The sequence below is a fragment of the Jaculus jaculus genome, chromosome 1 (genome assembly GCF_020740685.1).
Source record: "Jaculus jaculus isolate mJacJac1 chromosome 1, mJacJac1.mat.Y.cur, whole genome shotgun sequence".
NCBI lineage: Eukaryota > Metazoa > Chordata > Mammalia > Rodentia > Dipodidae > Jaculus > Jaculus jaculus.
Window position 1 is genome coordinate 153,329,918 of NC_059102.1, and position 18,938 is coordinate 153,348,855.

Genomic DNA, 18,938 nt, shown 5'->3' on the forward strand with positions numbered 1-18,938 from the left:
ATGAACAATTTGAGCAACAAAATCAGTAGTGTTGGAACATAACCTGAGGTCTGAAGTTAATATCCATAAGTCCATGCTGAAGTAAGTGATTAAATCAATAAATGGGGGTTGAAAGACAGAAAAATCCCACATTAATCTTGAGGAGCCTGAGGAGAAAACGCTAAACCCTGTTCTTTAACCCATCCTTCCCCAGAGCTCAGCATAGGAAAGGAGTTGCTCTACAGTGGAGACCTGACAGGCACACTTGACAATCACAGAGCAGATTGACAGTGGGGACCCTCTGTGTGGTGACCAAAGGACTTTTGTCCCTGTGGTCTTTCTCCCAAGCACATAGTCCCAGTCTGAGAACAAGGAAAACAGCATGCAAATCTGGACAGAGGGAAGTCCTCACCTTGATTGGCCAGTCCTGCTCATTAGAAGCAGCTGTTATGTATGCATCATTGCTGTGTTGTGCTAGGAGCTCCCTTTGTCCAAGGAGATGTGCCAGCCCAGTGCCATGTGGGACCCTGGACAAAGGAAGACATGGGGGGCGGGCAGAAGAAATATGATGAGTAGAGTATAATCTTTATTTGGTGGCAGATTTATTTGGAAAAGTAAGTTTTTTTTCCCTCCTTTTAAGTTACTTCCTTCAGCAATTCTTATAACTTAGCCTTCAAAATTGTCATGCATATGCAAAGTGTAGCTGTGATCAAGTTCCCATACCACCCAGCCTAAGTAAGTGACTACATATCAACTTGTACCACTGAATGGCTGAGGCACCCTGATGGGTGTCACACAGGCTTGTCTCTAGCACAGTGGCGGCCTCACTTCATCATGATTCTCTTTATTTCTGTCCTTTTGGAGGTAGGAGACTGTTTTTCCACTTAATGGTATTGTATATCTTTTCTCTCTAGCAGTAGAAGGCAGCTTAAGTGGGCCTGTGTCTTGCTTGAGGAAACTCTTTGAGGTGCCCCTGCAAGATTTCTTTGCCATCTGCCACCTCCCTCATGCTTCTGTGGTAGAGTGGCTCCTCCCTATTGAGCTGAGCCAAGCAATAAGCTCTACCGCAGTGGTATGGAGACTGGTCCAGAAACTCACATATACCTTGGAAAGCACAAATGTCCTTCCAAGGTCAGGACCCTCGTCCTGGCTGCACAGGGTGGGCAGGTATCCCTCAGTCTTCTGAGCTTGTGCCAGCCATCCCAACAGGACATGGCCTCAGGATACTGTGTCAAGTAAAACAGAGAGGGACACTTAGCTGGGGCAGATGTGGCTGATGCTGGTGCTCCTATAAACACCTGTCTGAACTGGTCCTCAGCAGAGATGGTAGCCTTCCAGCTGCAGCCTGTTCTGAGAGCCCCAAGGCCCCTCCCCTGCTGTGGCACAACCCTGGATCCCTCTTGGGGTCACAGTTCTCCACCCACACCTTTGTTGTCAGTGTTTGGTGTGCATGTAGGCAGTGCACGTCCCTTCTATGGCTTCTATTGTGTTGGAGGAGGCAAGCCCACAGGATAAGAGCTATCTCAAGGAAGACCCGCTGCTTCTCCTGTGCTGGTAGAGAGCCAGAGATCCTAACATCTTATAGGGGTTTCATGAGTCCTGATCTTTATGTGTGTAAGTACATTAATGGTGACACTGAACACTGTAACTTATGAACAGCCACTGAACACAAGAGTATCTGAAAAAAGTGTGCTGCCTGTGGGTCATCAGATGGACAGGCAGCCACATGCCGGGAGGTTGAATGATCTGGTGTGGACCAACCTCCTGCCAAGTAGCTGCCAGACTGAGACCCTGTCCAGAATTGTTTCCTCCTGCCCTGTTCCTGGGTGCCAGGGGCTGGCCACAGTGGGTGTCCATGGGGGTCCCTTCTGCCTCCCACCTCTACCTGGGAGAAGCTTACGCACACTGAGGGGCTGTTTGTTCTTTATTTGCAGAGGTATTGTGGCCAGTATTTTGGTTTTCTTATGTTTTGGAGTCACACAAGCCAAAGACGGGCCATTTTCCAGACCTCATCCAGGTAACTTGCCATTTCTTTTTTCCATGTGTGCCACATGGCCTTTCTGTCCTGAGCAGCTGCTCTGTGTCTGTGCTGTAGGGTGTGACTGTCCTGTCCTCCCCCTACCGGCACCTCCTGCAGCCCCTGCCCTCACTCACTGCAGGGCAAGCTGGAGCCCAAGGTTACTGCCAGAGCTTGTTCACCTCTTTGTCCAGCTGCAAGGATTTCTTCCACCTCCTGCTCCTCACTGACCCTTCCTACCGCTTCCTGCACTAGTGCCCCACAGCTATGGCAGGGGTCAGGGCTGAGGAGCTAGGGGTTGTTGCTAGATGTTCTGTTTCTATCACCTTCCACCCTGAGTTCTGACAAATCCTTGGCATCAGAATGCCCCTTGTGAACCTCAGCTAGAAGGCCCTAGCCACCTGCCTGATCCCAGGGCTCCAGTGAAGGAGGTCACCTGTGGCTGCAGCTGTGTTAATTCCCTCTGGGTCACCGCATAGTGATTAGAAACATTTCTCTCTCAGGAGTGAGAATTGTGTCAATATAGAATCTATTTTTAAATGCTTTTTAATAATCACTATTAAATATTGATGTGTTTGTGTCTGTATATAGTAATGGATTCTAAGTAGTAGTGCCTCAGCCTCCTGAGTAGCTGGGACGATAGGCATGTGCCACTGTGCCTGGCTTCACTGCTTTTTCTTTTTAGAGAGAGCAATAGAATTAATGTGCCAGGGCTCCAAACGCTTGCATTACTACCTAGTGGGCATGTGTGACCTTGCACTTGCCTCACCTTTGTGTGTGTGACTAACATGGGACCTGGAGAATAGAACATGGGTCCTTAGGCTTCGCCGGCAAGCACCTTAACCACTAAACCATCTCTCCAGCCCTTTATTTTTTTTATTTTTATTTATTATTTTTTTTTTTTGGCTTTTCGAGGTAGGGTCTCACTCTAGCCCCCAGGCTAACCTGGAATTCACTATGTAGTCTCAGGGTGGCCCGGAACTCACAGCAATCTTCCTACCTCTGCCTCCCAAATGCTGGGATTAAAGGCGTGCACCATCATACCCCACCCTTCACTGCTTTTTTGTATGGACCTTTATTTTTTCTCTCACTCTGTTGCCCAGGCTATTCTCTTAACTCCTAAGCTCTCACCTCAACCTCCTTCCTGAGTAGTTGACATGTGCTGTCCAGCCTGCTGATTTTCTAATAAATTAGGCAGTTTTTTGATAGCAATCGTGAGTTTTTGTAATCTGCATGTACTTATCTGATTATTTGCTTAATAAATCATTGTAGGAGCAGAAATACAAGGTTAGCAATGAGCATATTAGCTTTCTGGAGTGGGGCGTGTCTGTCCAGAGTCAGTGCTGAGGCCAAGGGCAAGGCTCTCCTGTGGCCCCAGAAGCTCTAAGCAGTGTCCTTCAGGAACCGAAGCACAGTCTGTGATTGCTGTGGATGGTTAAGGGTGGCTATGTAGCTTAGGAGGTCTCCTTCTGAGCCCAGCTAGACTTACCTCAGAAGTGTTTGACTGCTAGCCAGCACCATAGAAAAGAAAAGTAATGGTTTAAAAAGCACCAAAAGGGCTGGAGAAATGGCTTAGCGGTTAAGGCACATGATTGTGAAGCCTAAGGACCCAGGTTCGATTCTCCAGGTCCCATGCAAGCAGGATGCACATGGTGGTGCATGGTGGGAGTCTGGAGTTAGTTTGCATTGACTAGAGGCCCTGGTGTGCCCATTCTCACTCTCTTCCTCTCTGTCTCTCTCTCCTCTCTCTGTCTCTAATACATAAAATTTAAATATTTGTTTTAAAAAAAGCACCAAAACACTTGGTGAAAAGTTAAGTGCTCATTGGGTCGACTAGAAGAAATCTGTAAGCCCAGTCAGTGAGGTACTCCTCATGGGGGCTGCCTTGCAGTGGGCATGACAGGCCGGGTAGCACCTTGCCCCTGCACACTGGGAGTGCCTCTGGAAGACCCTCATCTCCTTTAGTTTCCCATCAGTCACAGGTGTGGTTCAAATGATTTTGAAGGCAATGCGTGGTGGCGCACACCTTTAATCTCAGCACTTGAGAGGCAGAGGTAGAAGGATCACTGTGAGTTCGAGGCCAACCTGACACAACATAGTGAATTCCAAGTCAACCTGAGCTAGAGTGAGACCCTACCTCAAAAAACCAAAAACAGGATTTTGAAGCTTACAGAAGCTCCTTACAGGGTTTCTTTGAGCTACGTGAGCAGCTCTCCATTTATGTCACTGTTGGCATGCATGCTCACTCAGCAGTTACTCGGAACTCTGCTCTGCCTCTCCTAAACTGGAAGTTTCAGTGTGCTTCTTGTAAGTCCCAGGCTTCTTCACCATTCTTTGCCTATTCATGTAGGAAGTCTTTTCCTGAGCCACCTTTCTCCTTATATTTTGTTGATTCACTGAGTAGGGAACTTTGGACCCTCTAGTCAGACAGAAGGTGTGTGACATGGCTGAGAAGTCTGTAAATAGCACCCTGGAAGGGACAAAATAAAGGGTGTTCCACTCCAGAAAAGGATTTCCTGCTCTTCCTGTCTCCTCACCCCTAGTCAAGCTTTCCTGTGACCATTAACAACCTGGCCTCATTAGAGCAGCAGCAATGAGGCTCCAGCAGACCTGTCTGGGGAGTTGTATCATTTGGAAACTGCATTTGGAAACTAATTGGCTGTGATTCCAAGTGTAGCCCTTTGAAGTAGGTCTTCGCCCTTTAGACATAGCCTCCCTCCCTGATCCTTTTTTTTTTTTTTCTTTTTTGTTTGTGTGCAGTGCTAGAGGTTGAACCCAGGGCCTGCCTTATGCATACTAGGGAAGTACTCAACTACTGAGCTATATCTCCAACCCCTTTGCTGGTTCTTTCTTTCATCTACGGCTCTCCAAATGCCAAGGTTTCTGATGTCCCCAGCATTGCTGAGATTGTTGCTCAGATTTGATGTTTCATTGGACAGGGGGCAATAGCATCAGGGCCACCAACACCAGGGGACACTGGAGTTGTTTGGACATTTAAGTGTGGGCAAGGAGTTAGGGATGGTCCAATTTCTGGTTTGGGCTGTCACTGAGAAGGGGAATATGGGAAACAAAAGGGAATGGCAAAAGAGATGAGCTCAGCCTTAGAGCTGGTGACATAAGAGTCATATGTCAGAGATGTGTAGCTGCAGATGTCGGCCTCTTCTCTCAAGAGAGACTTCGAGGACTGGAGAGATGACTCAATGTTTAAGGCACTAGTCTACAAAGCCTAAGGACCCTAGTTCAGTTCCCCAATACCCACATAAAGCAGATGCACAGTGGTGCATGCATCTAGGGTTTGTTTGCAGTGGTTGGAGGTCCTGGCATACTCATTCTGTCCCTCTCTTTCTCTCTGCTTGAAAATAAATAAATAAAAATATTAATAATTAAAAAAGGAAGAAGGGGTTGGGGATTTAGCTCAGTGGATGAGTGCTTGCATAGCAAGCACAAGGCCCTGTGTTCAGTCCTCAACACGGGGGGGTGGGGGTAGGGGGGAGAGCCTGGATGTGGTGGCTCACACGTTTAATCACAGCACTTGGAGGCAGAGATAGGAGGATCACCATGAGCTCAAGGCCGCCCTGAGTCTACAGAGTGAATGCAAGGTCAACCTGTGCTAGACTGAAACCCTACCTCAAAAAATAAAAATTTTCCCAGCACTCGGGAGGCAGAGGTAGAAGGATTGCCATGAGTTCGAGGCCACCCTGAGACTCCATAGTGAATTCCAGGTCAGCCTGGACCAGAGTGAAACCCTACCTCGAAAAAACCTAAAATAAATAAATAAATAAAAATAAAAATTTAAATTTAAATTTTAAAAAAAGGAGAGTGAGATTTTTAGCGGCACCAGCTCCCAATCATGTGGTTACCGTGCCACTGTCAGCTGCCATCACAGCTCCAGAGTCAGCAAGAATTTTCCTGCAGGTTCTTTTTAAAAATATTTTTATTTTTATTTATTTATTTGAGAGAGAAAGAGGGAGAGAATGGGTGTGCCAGTGCCTCCAGCCACTGCATATAAACTCCAGATGCACACACCACCTTGTATACCTGGCTTGCATGGATCCTGGGGAATCAAACCTGGGTCCTTTGGCTTTGCAGGCAAGTGCCTTAACTACTAAGCCATCTGTCTCTCCAGCCCTTCTTTCAGGTTCTTTGCACCCTTCAGACATGAAGAGCATTTGTGACTTCAAGTGTCCATCTTGTGTCCTAGAGTCACTTGAGCAAATTTCCTTAAGAGCTTTCTACATCACAGTTCTTGCTTGTCATACTTGGCCTTTGTCAACCAAGTAGTAGATCAGGGTACACATGCTGGCCAGAGACACCCCACCCCCTACAGGTGTAAGCCTAATCCTGTGCATGTGGTAGGCTCTGCTGGCTGTTGAGTGCCACGATGGTATCAGGAACAAAAGGGAATTTTTTTTTCCTTATTTTATTTTATTCTGTGTTTTTGGTTTTTCTGGGTAGGGTTTCACTGTAGTCTAGGTGGACCTGGAATTCACTCTGTAGTCTCTTGGTGGTCTGGAACTCCTGGTGATCCTCCTACCTCTCCCTTCCGAATGCTGGGATTAAAGGCATGTGCTGCCACACCCAGCTCCCAAATGTCCTCTTAAATGCAGAGTAAAAGTTTCTGATAAGAGCTGAAGAGATGGCTTGGTGATTAAGCGCTTGCCTGTGAAGCCTAAGGACCCAGGTTAGAGGCTCGATCCCCAGTACCCACATAAGCTACATACACAAAGTGGCACCTGTGTCTGGAGTTTGTTTGCCGTGGCTGGAGGCCCTGGTGCACCCATTCTCTCTCTCCCTTTCTTTCTCTGTCACTCTCAAATAAATAAATAATTTTTTAAAGTTCCTGATAAAAATTTAATGGATTAGAATCACAAGGTTTTCTTAACTATGGTAAGAAATGACCACACCTGAAGCTTATTCACTGAGATTAATTTCTAATAGTATTTAAGTTTACTACTGGAAACTGTAGTTGAGTACATCAGCTGACAATGACTCTGAGGCCTTCATATTTTCTTTCTGAAACATGAGTTTCTGTGATATTTATGCATCGTACTATGGAAAGTCAACTCCAAAGATTCCTATTATTTATTTATTTTTAAATTTTATTTTTCCTTTTATTTATTATATTATTTTTTAAATTTATTTATTTATTTTGGTTTTTCAAGGTAGGGTTTCACTCTAGTTTAGGCTGGCCTCGAACTCACGGCGATACTCCTACCTTTGCTTCCCGAGTGCTAGGAGTAAAGGCATGCACCACCACGCCTGGCTAGATTCCTATTTTTTTTTTAATTTTTTATTTATTTATTTGAGAGCGACAGACACAGAGAGAAAGACAGATAGAGGGAGAGAGAGAGAGAATGGGCGCGCCAGGGCTTCCAGCCTCTGCAAACGAACTCTAGACGCGTGCGCCACCTTATGCATCTGGCTAACATGGGACCTGGGGAACCGAGCCTTGAACCGGGGTCCTTAGGCTTCACAGGCAAGTGCTTAACCGCTAAGCCATCTCTCCAGCCCAAGATTCCTATTTTTTAATGAAAGTTACTTTAATGACATTAAACATCTAGCTTACATTTATGATAGCCACCACCTATAGCTTTATATTGTACGTGACGTCTTTTCTTTCTACTGTTTTGTAAAAATATTCTTTCCAGTTGCTAGAATCCATTTCTTATAAGGTTGAGCACTTGACAATAGAACTGTGCAATTGAGCATGGAATCATTTTTATGTATAAAAAGTAACTACAGAACTAAAGCTTAGAAGTTCACTGATTAGAATTGTAGGCTTACAATGAGTTCTCACTGTGTGTGCTAAACTGAATAAAAAATTAGATTAAAAAAAATGACCAGCAGACATTCCACAGTATGGCTGCACCTGTCCACTCAGTGGACATAGCAGGCATTAGTGGTAAGAGTCATCCACTAGAAACTGCTGCAAACTCCAAGCAGTCAGCAGCATCACTTGCAAACACATGACCAAGCATTTGCCACCACTGCTCCTACCCAGCACTTACAGGCCTTCCATGCCGTTGTGGTAAGACAAGACTCAAAAAACTGGAATAGAAGAAAATGAAGGAAAGCCATTTCACATTTCAGAGAGAACCTTTGAGTGTGATTCTAAATTAGACCTTGCTTTTTTAAAGACTCTACCATAGTCCCTTGAACCTCTTCATTCAATGCCCATGATAAGATGATTCTTTCTGGGATCAGTAGCATTGAGGAGCTGGGTGGGGCCTGGAGCTTGGGGCAAAGCCCCTGACATCACTTTGTTTTCTTGTAGCTTACTGGAGGTTTTGGCTCTGTGTGAGTGTGGTCTATGAGCTGTTTCTCATCTTCATCCTCTTCCAGGTAAGCAGCTTTTCTTGGTTAACTGAGAACAGATGATGGGGGTACCTTTGTGCCTTGTTGTCCCTTACCCCAACATGGACCTGTGTGAAGGCTATATGGAATGTGTGAGCATAGGCCACCATTGTGCCCTACATGAGGAGAAAACAGATTGTCTGATTTCAAAACAGGAAGCAGTGCTGGAGAGATGGCTTAATGGTTAAGGCACTTTCCTGCAAAGCTAAAGGACCCAGGCTCAATTTCCCAGGACCCACGTAGGCCAGATGCACAAGGTGGCACTTGCATCTGGAGTTCGTTTGCAGTGGCTAGATGCCCTGGCACTCCCATTCTCTGTCTGTCTCTTTCTCAATAAATAAAATAAAGTAAATAAATTGAAAACAGAGAGCATGCAAGGCACATTAGGGACAGTAGTTACTGATGTCTTTGCCTCTAGCTAACCAGCTTTCATTTCAAGAGCTTTGTCATGACCTGGGCCCAACTGGCAAGAAGCTGACAGGCTGGAAACACCTTGGTCTTGCATCAGGGTGTGTTTCATCAGTGTATTTACCAGTGATCTGCTCTGCTTCACTTGGTGAACCGAACTCAGTGTGCAATTTTATTTATTTATTTATTTATTTTGGGGTTTGGTGTGGGTTTTTTTGTTTGTTTTTTTGAGGTAGAGTCTCACTCTAGCCCAGGCTGACCTGGGCTTCATGATGTAGTCTCACAGTGGCCTTCCATCTCCCCCTCCCCCTGCTGGGATTAAAGGCATAAGCCACCACACCTGACCCCTAGTGTGCAGTTTTTTAATTGTTGTGTTAAATCCACCATTTGGGGAAGGTATGTAGGCCTGTGAGTTTCTGAGCATTTGCAGGACATCTCCACAGGAGGACACAGAGCAGTTCCATCTCCAGAAAATTCACTGGTTCCCTTGATAGTCTCCCAACTCTGCCCCTCAGTTACTGAATAGAATCTCACCATAGGCAGTGCACACCCTTGAGACTGCTTCATACTTTGGAGGTCCAACCTAGCTGTATGGTCAGCACAGTGCCCCTTCCCATGACCAGAAGGCATTCCACAGTATTCCTGGCCTGTCTACGCAGTAGAGGTAGTAGGCATCTGGCTTTGTCCCGTTCACACTCTCCAGGCTTTATGGAGATAGGAGTTTCCATTCCTGCCGGCAGCAGTCCTGCACAGGTGAGCCTCTGTGTATGGCTTTTTTTTTTTTCCAATTTTTTTGTTTATTTATTTATTTGAGAGTGACAGAGAGAGAAATAGGCAGATAGAGAGAGAATGGGTGTGCCAGAGCCTCTGGCCACTACAAACGAACTCCAGACGTATGCACCCCTGTGCATCTGGCTAACGTGGGTCCTGGGGAATCGAGCCTTGAACCGGAGTCCTTAGGACTCACAGGCAAGCACTTAACCGCTAAGCCATGTCTCCAGCCCCTGTTTATGGTTTTTTATGGTTGGAGGAGCTGCCAGGCATGCAATACCACGCCCAGCAAGAAATACAACTTAACAATTTATTTTCATACTGATTTGCCCTGCAACCTGGCCAAACTTGTTTACTAGCTCCAGTAGCCCCATGGGATTTTGTTTTCTAGCTTCTGCCACCTGCATGGAGATAGTGTCACTCTTCCTCCCCAGTTGGCTACCTTTTATTTCCTGCTCTTGCCTCACTGTCCCCGCTGGGCCTAGCAGCAGTGCACTGAGCACAAGAGGTGAGGGTGGACCTCCTTGTCTCCTTCCAGTCTTTCCCCACCAAGAGCAGTGGACCTTTGGGTTCTCTTAGCTGCCCCCCCCCCCCCCCCCCCCGCCGCCCACACACACACACTCTAGCTCAGGCTGATCTGGAATTCGCTATGAAGTCTCAGGGTGGCCTCGAACTTATAGTGATCTTCTTGCCTCATCCTCCCAAGTGCTGGAATTAAAGGCGTGTGCCCAGCTGGTCACATGTTTTTATCATGAACAATTATTAAATTGTCAAAAAGGGATTTTCTGCATTAAGTGAAACAATTATGTGGGATATTCCTTTGTTCGTAAAGGGTCATTACATTTTCTTTATCTTAAGTTCTCTTTACTTGGTTTTTTGTTTTGTTTTGTTTTTTTTTGGTTGTTTTTGAGACAAGGTCTCCCTGTGTAGCCCAGTCTGGCCTCATATTTGCTGTAATCTTCCTACCTCCAAAGTGCTGGTATTACAGACCTATTTCACTGGACCTGGAACAATTGGTTTTCTTAGTTTTCTAATTTATTTATTTATTTGAGAGAGAGAAAGAGAGAAAATGGGTACACCAAGGCCTCCAGCCACTGAAAACTAACTCCAGATTCATACACCATCCTGTGCATCTAATCTAGCTTACAAAGGACCTGGAGAATTGAACCTTAGGCTTCACAGGCAAGCTCCCTAACTGCTAAGCCATCTCTCAAACTCAGTTTTCTTGATTTTGAGCCCTCTATGAATCCCTGTGATAGTTTTGTACATATTTTCCAAATCCTAGTGTTTTACTTAGGATTTTTTTCTCCCCTGAGGTAAGGGATCACTAGCCCAGGCCAACTTGAAAATCACTTTGTATCCCCAGGCTGGCTTCAAACTCATGGTAATCATCCTACCTCAGCCTCCCAAGTGCTGGGATTAAAGGTGTGCACCATCACACCTAGCATTTCTTAGGGTTTTTGCATCCATATTCATGAGATACTGGTCTGTGATTTCTTAGAACTGCTTTTTGGCTTTGGTATCAGGGTTAGTTAGAATTTATCTAGTGTTTTTCCTTTTTTTTAATGTTTTGTTTTATTTTTAAAATTTATTTATTAGAGAAAGAAAGGCAGATAGAGAGAATGGGCACACTGGGGCTTCTAGCCACTGCAAATAAACTCCAGATGCATGTGCCACCTTGTGCATCTGGCTTACATGGATACTGGGGAAAATGGACCTGGGTCCTTGGGCTTTACAGAAGAACACTTTAACCTCTAAGCCATCTCTCCACCCCTAGTGTTCTTCTTGGGAGGCATCTACATGGCTCCTCCCTAGTAAGACTGAACTTGACTCTGGCTATGCAGTATCTGTTAGGTATTCCTCTGTCCACCCAAGTCACAGAAGAGCCATGACATGGGCTTTATTTCCTTAGGGCAGTATATCTGTCTGCATATTATTTGGATTTTTTCTGTTTGGGGAGATTTTTTTAAGAATATTCTATTTATTTATTTAAATGAGAGAGGCAGATAGAGAGTGAGAGAATGTGCATGCCAGAGTTTCCAGCCACTGAAAACAAACTCTAGGCACATGTGCCACCTTGTGCATCTGTCTTTATGTAGGTACTGGGGAATCAAACCTGGGTCCTTTGGCTTTGCTGGCAAGTGCCTTAGCTGCTAAGCCATCTCACCAGCCCATCTGTAGGGGAGATTTGTCCCTTTGATACAATGTGTTAATTATCTAATCATCTGTTTATATTGGCATGGACTCCTGGATATTTATTTTGTCTTTGGTTCTATTATAATGCTACTTTACTGTTTTTTCTTTCTTTTGTGAGAAAGAGGCACAGAGAGAGAGAGAAAGAGAAAGAATGGGTGTGTCAGGGCCTTCAACTGCTGCAAACAAACTAAAGATGAATGCACCACCTTGTGCATCTGGCTTACATAGGTCCTGGGAAATTGAACCTGGGTTCTTTGGCTTTGTAGGCAAACGCCTTGACTGCTAAGCCATCTTTCCAGCCCTGCCCTGGTTTCCTTTTTTTTTTTTTTTTTTGCTCAAGTTCTTTTTTTTTTTTTTTTTCCAAGATAGGGTTTCATTCTAGTCCAGGCTGACCTGGAATTCACTATGTAGTCGCAGGGTGGCCTGGAGCTCACGGTGATCTTCCTACCTCTGCCTCCTGAGTAGTGCTGGGATTAAAGGCGTGTGCCACCCTGCCCAGCTCATGCCTGGCTTTTTTTTTTTTTTTTTTTTTTTTTTTTTTTGGTTTTTCATGGTAGGGTTTCACTCTAGCTCAGGCTGACCTGAAATTCACTATGTAGTCTCAGGGTAGCTTTGAACTCACGGTGATCCTCCTACCACTGCTTCCCAAGTGTGGGGATTAAAGGCATGAGCCACCACGCCCAGCTTACGCCTGGCTTTTTTAACTTTTTATTTTATTTGTTGAGAGAGAGAGAGAGAGAGAGAGACAGATAGATAGATAGAGAATAGGTACACCAGGGCCTCTAGCCACTGCAAACAAACTCCAGATGTATGTACCACCTTGTGCATCTGGCTATGTGGGTCCTGGGGAATCAAACCTGGGTCCTTTGGCTTTGTAGGCATGTGCCTTAACCACTCTCCAGCACTTGCTCAAGTTCCTTAGGCCATTGGCATTTGGTGCCTGTGTTATTTGACAACCCCCATCTTTAAGAGTTCTTGATTTTTTTTTTGTTTCTCAGGGCCCTTGCTGACTTAGACTGTAGGGGCCTCCACATGTCTGTGCTCCCTACCCTAGCCCTAGCCTTAGCCCGGTCCCTGGAGTCAGTCCCTTTTTTGGATTCTGTTACTAAAAGATAGTCTTAAAAGAGTAAGATCTGGATCTGGGCACTGAGTATATTGCTCAGGCACCCAGGCTGTCAACTGCAAGGCACAGCCCCGTGTGTGTTGGCTGTGTGTATACAAATTCCTGTGATCATAGCTGATTCTAGTGGTTGTGGAGTTCGTTCTCAGAGACCCTGACCACAGTCTAGTTGCTTCCCTCCTGCCCTCCACTGTAGAACATGGAATTTGGGCTTTTCTAGCCTGTTGAGCAGGAGCTGTAATTGGCTGGGGTTGGGAGCAGGTATCTAGTTTAAACTGTGGCTGAGCCCAGAACTCACCTTTTCTGGCCTCATCTGAAGCCTTGGGACCTTCACAGGAAGGTGGCACTTGGGAGTTGATCTCAGGGAGGTTTCTGTCTTGGCATGTCTGCCCTCGGATCCTGCTGGAGGGCACATGACATTAACAACGTGGCTATCTGCAAAGTCTCTGCACCAGGCATAGGTGGTCCTTGACTTTGAGCTTAGAAGCCAAGCCCACAGCTGAACAGCCTGCCACTCACTGTTTCCTCTCCTCCCATGGTGTGGCCATGTCCTATGGCTCACCACCTGTGTGGTTTCACTTCTGTCCCTTTTTCTGGACCCTTTTATTTTTGGGTCTCCGGGCCTTTGAGCTTCCTCTTCGTCCTGGCTGGTGGTCTGTTCCAGGCCCCCGCCATCCTCTGAGGCATCCAAAAGCACTCCCTGCACTGAGGGGACAGAACTCTGGCTGATGTCAGTGAATGCACACCCAGGGAGGTGGGGTGATGGCTTTGGGGCAGCAGTGATGGCTTGTTGCCATTGGACCAAGGCTCTATGGCCTGCTTCTCCTGGGAAGGAATGTCAGTGGGAGTTGATATTTGTGCCCTGCTGGCTCACTGGGGCTCAGGACCTCCTCCCCCACCTCCCAGATCTCTAGTCCTATCTGGGAAGAAAGGACTGATATGCTCATGACAGACTGAGATGTAGGTCACATGCCCCCATCCAGGCTGCTTCCCCCAAGCCTGGCTTTACTAACAGTGCTGCCTTGCAGACTGTCCAGGATGGCCGGCAGTTTCTGAAGTATGTCGACCCCAGGTTGGGCGTCCCATTGCCAGAGAGGGACTACGGGGGAAACTGCCTCATCTACGATGCAGACAACAAGACTGATCCCTTCCACAACATCTGGGTAGGGACATCGTCCTTGGTCCTAAAGCCACCTCAGGCCAGAGCTCTGTGGGTTCAGGCACGGCTCCCTGGCAGAACTGCACCCTCCTGCTTTTTCCTGGGCTCTCGCAGGGTAGGGTGGGATCCACATGTGGGGTTTGCTCCTGGTTCAGACCTGTGGCCTGCCTGTTCAGGAGAGGAGCTCATCAGACAAGTGTTGGCTCTTTGAGTCAACATGGACACGTGCAGGTGCCCACAGCCATGTGTCTCAGACCTTGCCCTTGCCCAAACTAGCAGGTGCAACTCGAGGTCATCGTGGCGGTTGATCCTGGGCCTCTGTAGAATAAAGTTGTGTGGCCCCTGGGACCCTGCTGGTAACGTGGGGCAGGAAGAAGCTACCTTAGGGAGGGGGTTGCGAGAGTGGGAGGCTGTGCCTGAGGGACATGCCCTATTGCCCACAGGACAAGCTCGATGGCTTTGTTCCTGCACACTTCATTGGCTGGTATCTCAAGGTAGGGTGATTTTCTTGTTGATTTGGCACTCTGGTTCCAGGCCCACCCTGTGTTCTGGGCCATTTCTGGCCACGGTTGACCTGAGTGATGGGTAGATAGCCCTTTGTCACCCGAGAGGGTGCATACTTCTGCACAGTGCCAAGGTTGCCCACAGACGAGTGGGAACACTAACCTTGCTGCTCAGATCTGCGCTCTGCACCCAGCACTGTGGCCATTTGGGGAAAGGAAGTGCAAGATGATGAGGCAAGTAGCCCTGACCAACCTGGGCTCCAGCTGTGCCCTATACTCATGCTGCCAAAGTGACACAGCATGCAGCCTGGCCAAGAGTGTGGGTGGAGCAGCTCCTGTTCGAGCTCACTCTGTGGGCCCTTCCACATTGGTTAAAAATCTGAATTGAGGCTGGAGTGGCATGCCACAGGGAGTGTGGGGTGTGCCTAACACTGCTCTGGCACCCCTAGACCCTCATGATCCGTGACTGGTGGATGTGCATGATCATTAGCGTGATGTTCGAGTTCCTGGAGTACAGCCTGGAGCACCAGCTGCCCAACTTCAGTGAATGCTGGTGGGACCATGTAAGTGCCAGCTCAGACATGGCCTGGGTTGGCCTGGGCCTGGTCTTTTGGGCCCTGTGGTCATCACCTCTCTTTCCTGCCCCAGTGGATAATGGATGTGCTTATCTGCAATGGTCTTGGCATCTACTGTGGCATGAAGACCCTGGAATGGCTATCCCTGAAGACGTACAAGTGGCAGGGCCTCTGGAACATTCCAACATACAAGTATGTTGGGGATTCTGGAAGGGATCTCAGAGCAACAGGCCCTGAACAAAAAGATCTGGTTGTACTACTCAGGGCAGTGGTGGGTGGGGTGGGGCAAGTCTCTGTCTGAAGATGGTGCATTCAACCCTTGTGGTGCTAGAAAGTCAGCCATTCTCCTCTTGTTCAGCCCTTGCCTCCCCCAACCTCCCTGCACAAGAAGCTGTGAACCTGTCTCATCCAACCCCATGCTCCTGCTGTTGCCACCAAGTAGCTAACTGTACTCTTATCATCTTTCTTTTTCCTTCCCCTGAGGTAAGGTCTCACTTTAGTTCAGGCTGACCTGGAACTCTGTAGTCACAGGCTAGCCTCTCCTACCTCTGCCTCCTGAGTGCTGGGATTAAAGGCGTGTACCTCCACACCTGACGACTCTGTCATCTTTACTTTGGTATTTAAGAAAATAAAAAAAAAAAAGGGACTGGAGAAATGACTCAGTGGTGAAGGTGCTTGCCTGCAAAGCCTAAGGATCTGAGTTCAGTTCCCTAATTACCCACATAAAGTTAGATGTACAAGCTGGCACATGCATCTGGAGTTCATTTGCAGTGGCAGGATGCCCTGGTGCACCCATTCTCTTTCTCTCTGTCTCTTTTTTTCTCTCTCTGCTTGCAAGTAAATAATTTTTTTTTTTTTTTTGGTTTTTCGAGGTAGGGTCTCACTCTGGTCCAGGCTGACCTGGAATTAACTCTGTCATCTCAGGGTGGCCTTGAACTCATGGCAATCCTCCTACCTCTGCCTCCCAAGTGCTGGGATTAAAGGCGTGCGCCACCATACCCGGCAATAAAAATATTTTTACTCACCCCCTGAAAAAAAGAATGGTTGGGTATAGTGGCACATGCCTTTAATCCCAGCACTTGGGAGGCAGAGGTAGGAGGATCACCAAGAGTTCAAGGCCATCCTGAGACTTCATAGTAAATTCCAGGTCAGCCTGAGCTAGAGCAAGACCCTACCTTGAAAAAAAAGTAAGGAGAGATGGTGCTAAGGCACTTACTGCTGGCAAAGCCAAAGGACCCAGGCTTGATTCGCCAGTACCCATGTAAAGCCAGATGCACAAGGAGGCGCATGCATCTGGAGTTCATTTGAAGTGGTTGGAGGCTCAAGTGCCATTAAAAAATAAAAGGAAGGGAAAGAAAAGGAAGGAAAGAAGGAGGGAGGGAAGGAAGGAAGGATGCCAACAACAGTTTTTTTACACATGTAGACTCCACTCTTCAGTAGACTGAGGCAGGAGGATCTCTTGAGCCTAGGAGCTCAAGGCTAGCCTGAATAACTTAGACCCTATCTCAAAAATAAGAGAAAAAGACAAAAAAAAAATTAAAAATAAATAAGGACATGGCAGTTGTTTAGTCCCAGCACTTGGGAGGCAGAGGTAGGAGGATCGCTGAAAAAACAGGGCATGGTAGCTCACGCCTTTAATCTCAGCATTTGGGAGGCAGAGATGAGGATCTCCATGAGTTTGAGGCCACCCTGAGACTTCCTAGTGAATTCCAGGTCAGCCTGGGCTAGACCAAGACGCTAGCTCGAAAAACCAAAACATAAATAGGTAAGTAAGGACATACAAAAAGAACTTAGGGAGCCAGACAAGGTAGGCACACCCATAGCGCCAGCACTGGCGAAGTGGGGAGGCAGAGGCAAGAGAAGGCCCTGGCTTGAACCTCAGCACCACAGAAAAAGAAAAGACTCGGGGACAAGAGTGGGGCTCCCTCCTTTCTGGGTGCTCCAAGTACAGGACAACCTCCTCAAATGATCTAGGTTGGATTCTGGTCAGAGCAGGGTCTGTCATGGAGGGCTGTAACTCCCTTCACAGGCTTTGGCACGGCCCTTTGACTGAATAGAGCTGGCATGGGGACAGGGTAGGCTGTCATCCTCAGGCTGCTCTCTTGATTCCCAGGGGCAAGATAAAGAGGATTGCCTTCCAGTTCACCCCCTACAGCTGGGTACGCTTTGAGTGGAAGCCCGCCTCCAGCCTGCACCGCTGGCTAGCTGTGTGTGGCATCATTCTGGTGGTAAGTTCTAGCTGCCTTGTGAGCACCTACTGTACATGGTCTGTACTTGAGCTGACATTCTCCCGTCCCCTAGTTCCTACTGGCAGAGCTGAACACGTTCTACCTGAAGTTTGTACTGTGGATGCCCCCTGAACATTACCTGGTCCTGCTGCGGCTGGTCTTCTTTGTGAACGTGGGTGGTGTGGCCATGCGCGAGATCTATGACTTCATGGATGAACTGTGAGGGCCGCCTGCCAGGCCTGGGGGTGGGGGGCCAGAGCCTGGGAGTGCCAAGGGCCTGTGGGGTCTGGGCAAGCCATCTAGCTGCTGCCTCTCTGCAGGAAGCCCCACAGGAAGCTGGGCCAGCAGGCCTGGCTGGTGGCAGCCATCACAGTCACCGAACTACTCATCGTCGTGAAGTACGACCCCCACACACTCACCCTGTCGCTGCCCTTCTACATCTCTCAGTGCTGGACTCTAGGCTCTGTCCTGGTGCTCACCTGGACCGTCTGGCGCTTCTTCCTGCGGTGAGTGGGGTTGGGGTCCCAGGCTGTCAGGCTAAGAGGCCGTCAGGGTTCCCAACCATCCCTGCCCCTGCCTCGTTGCTCCAGCCACCCCAGCCCCTGCACTCTCTGTGAGTCCCAACAGCTCTGCTTGGTAGATCTAGATCCAGCTTCCTGAGGCGTGAGGTGCGCTATCTGGCCCATGGCTGGCACACCACCTTAGCCTCCATCCAGCCGCTCCTGAAATTGCAGTGCGTGTGACTTCCTATGGAATGAAAGTGTCCCTGGTGGGCTGGTATAGGGGCAGGTGGTGAAGTGGCCTGTGCTGCTCCACAGGGACATCACCTTGAGGTACAAGGAGACCCGGCGACAAAAGCAGCAGAGTGACCAGAGCAGAGCTGCCAACAACGGGGATGGGCACCCGGGGCTGGACGATGACCTGCTTGGGGCCGGGACTGCAGAGGAGGAGGGAGCAGCCGACGAGGGGGCAGCAGCATCTAGGAAGGAGGCGGCCTCAGCCACATCATGAACCCTTCCTCCCCACAGGCCTTGGCAAGCCCTCAGGACTGTCCCTTTTCTGTCCCATGTTTGTGCTCCCTGCCTAAGGAAAACAGGAGAGAGCCCACTCCTCCCTCTCCCTGTGCACCTGAGTGCAGGTGCTGGTGGGTGTGCACATGTGCCCTTGGCTCCTGGGGCTGTGAGCTGGCCAGTAGCTGGGACTAGCTCTAGAGTGAGGATCCTGCCCTGTCTCTTTCCTGCACCCAACCTCTGCACAGCCCAGGAGAAACATCTCAGTGCCCTTTCACTCGCTGTGGGGTAGGCAGAGGCCTCTTGAGACCCTCCAGCCCCCACCCACCTCCTGGCAGCATAAATGAAGGACGTCACACCAAGATGGCTACAAAGTGGTGGGTCTGGAGACAGCACTGAGCCATTTTCTCTGGAGCCTTTGTTCAACCCGGATTCTAACTTGAAGAGTGTGTGGACAGAGGGAGGTCACCAGACTGGCCCCTCAAGGGGCAACAAGTCAGAGATTCTAAGGCCTGGGGTCCTGTGCCCCACTACTAGGGTCATGTTTCTGTGGCTCCCTGAGTTTAGGGACATCTGCTGCGAGCAAACAGAACAAATAAAATGACAGTGATAAAGTGA

At 48.2% G+C, this 18,938-nt stretch overlaps 1 protein-coding gene across 2 annotated transcripts in view; it reads left to right on the forward strand.

Moving 5' to 3' along the window:
• Ptdss2 (phosphatidylserine synthase 2) overlaps nucleotides 1–18,938 on the forward strand; it is a 34,355-nt gene extending 15,417 nt beyond the window's left edge. Inside the window, exons 3-12 of one of the 2 annotated variants that reach the window (XM_004654164.2) lie at nucleotides 1,914–1,996; nucleotides 8,271–8,338; nucleotides 13,874–14,008; nucleotides 14,448–14,498; nucleotides 14,957–15,070; nucleotides 15,156–15,274; nucleotides 17,196–17,310; nucleotides 17,384–17,529; nucleotides 17,631–17,816; nucleotides 18,129–18,938. In XM_004654164.2, coding sequence (XP_004654221.1) covers nucleotides 1,914–1,996; nucleotides 8,271–8,338; nucleotides 13,874–14,008; nucleotides 14,448–14,498; nucleotides 14,957–15,070; nucleotides 15,156–15,274; nucleotides 17,196–17,310; nucleotides 17,384–17,529; nucleotides 17,631–17,816; nucleotides 18,129–18,321 — 1,210 coding nt within the window. In that variant the 3' untranslated portion in view covers nucleotides 18,322–18,938. The remainder of the gene's footprint in view (nucleotides 1–1,913; nucleotides 1,997–8,270; nucleotides 8,339–13,873; nucleotides 14,009–14,447; nucleotides 14,499–14,956; nucleotides 15,071–15,155; nucleotides 15,275–17,195; nucleotides 17,311–17,383; nucleotides 17,530–17,630; nucleotides 17,817–18,128) is intronic. The other variant, XM_045142157.1, reaches the window with a different exon arrangement.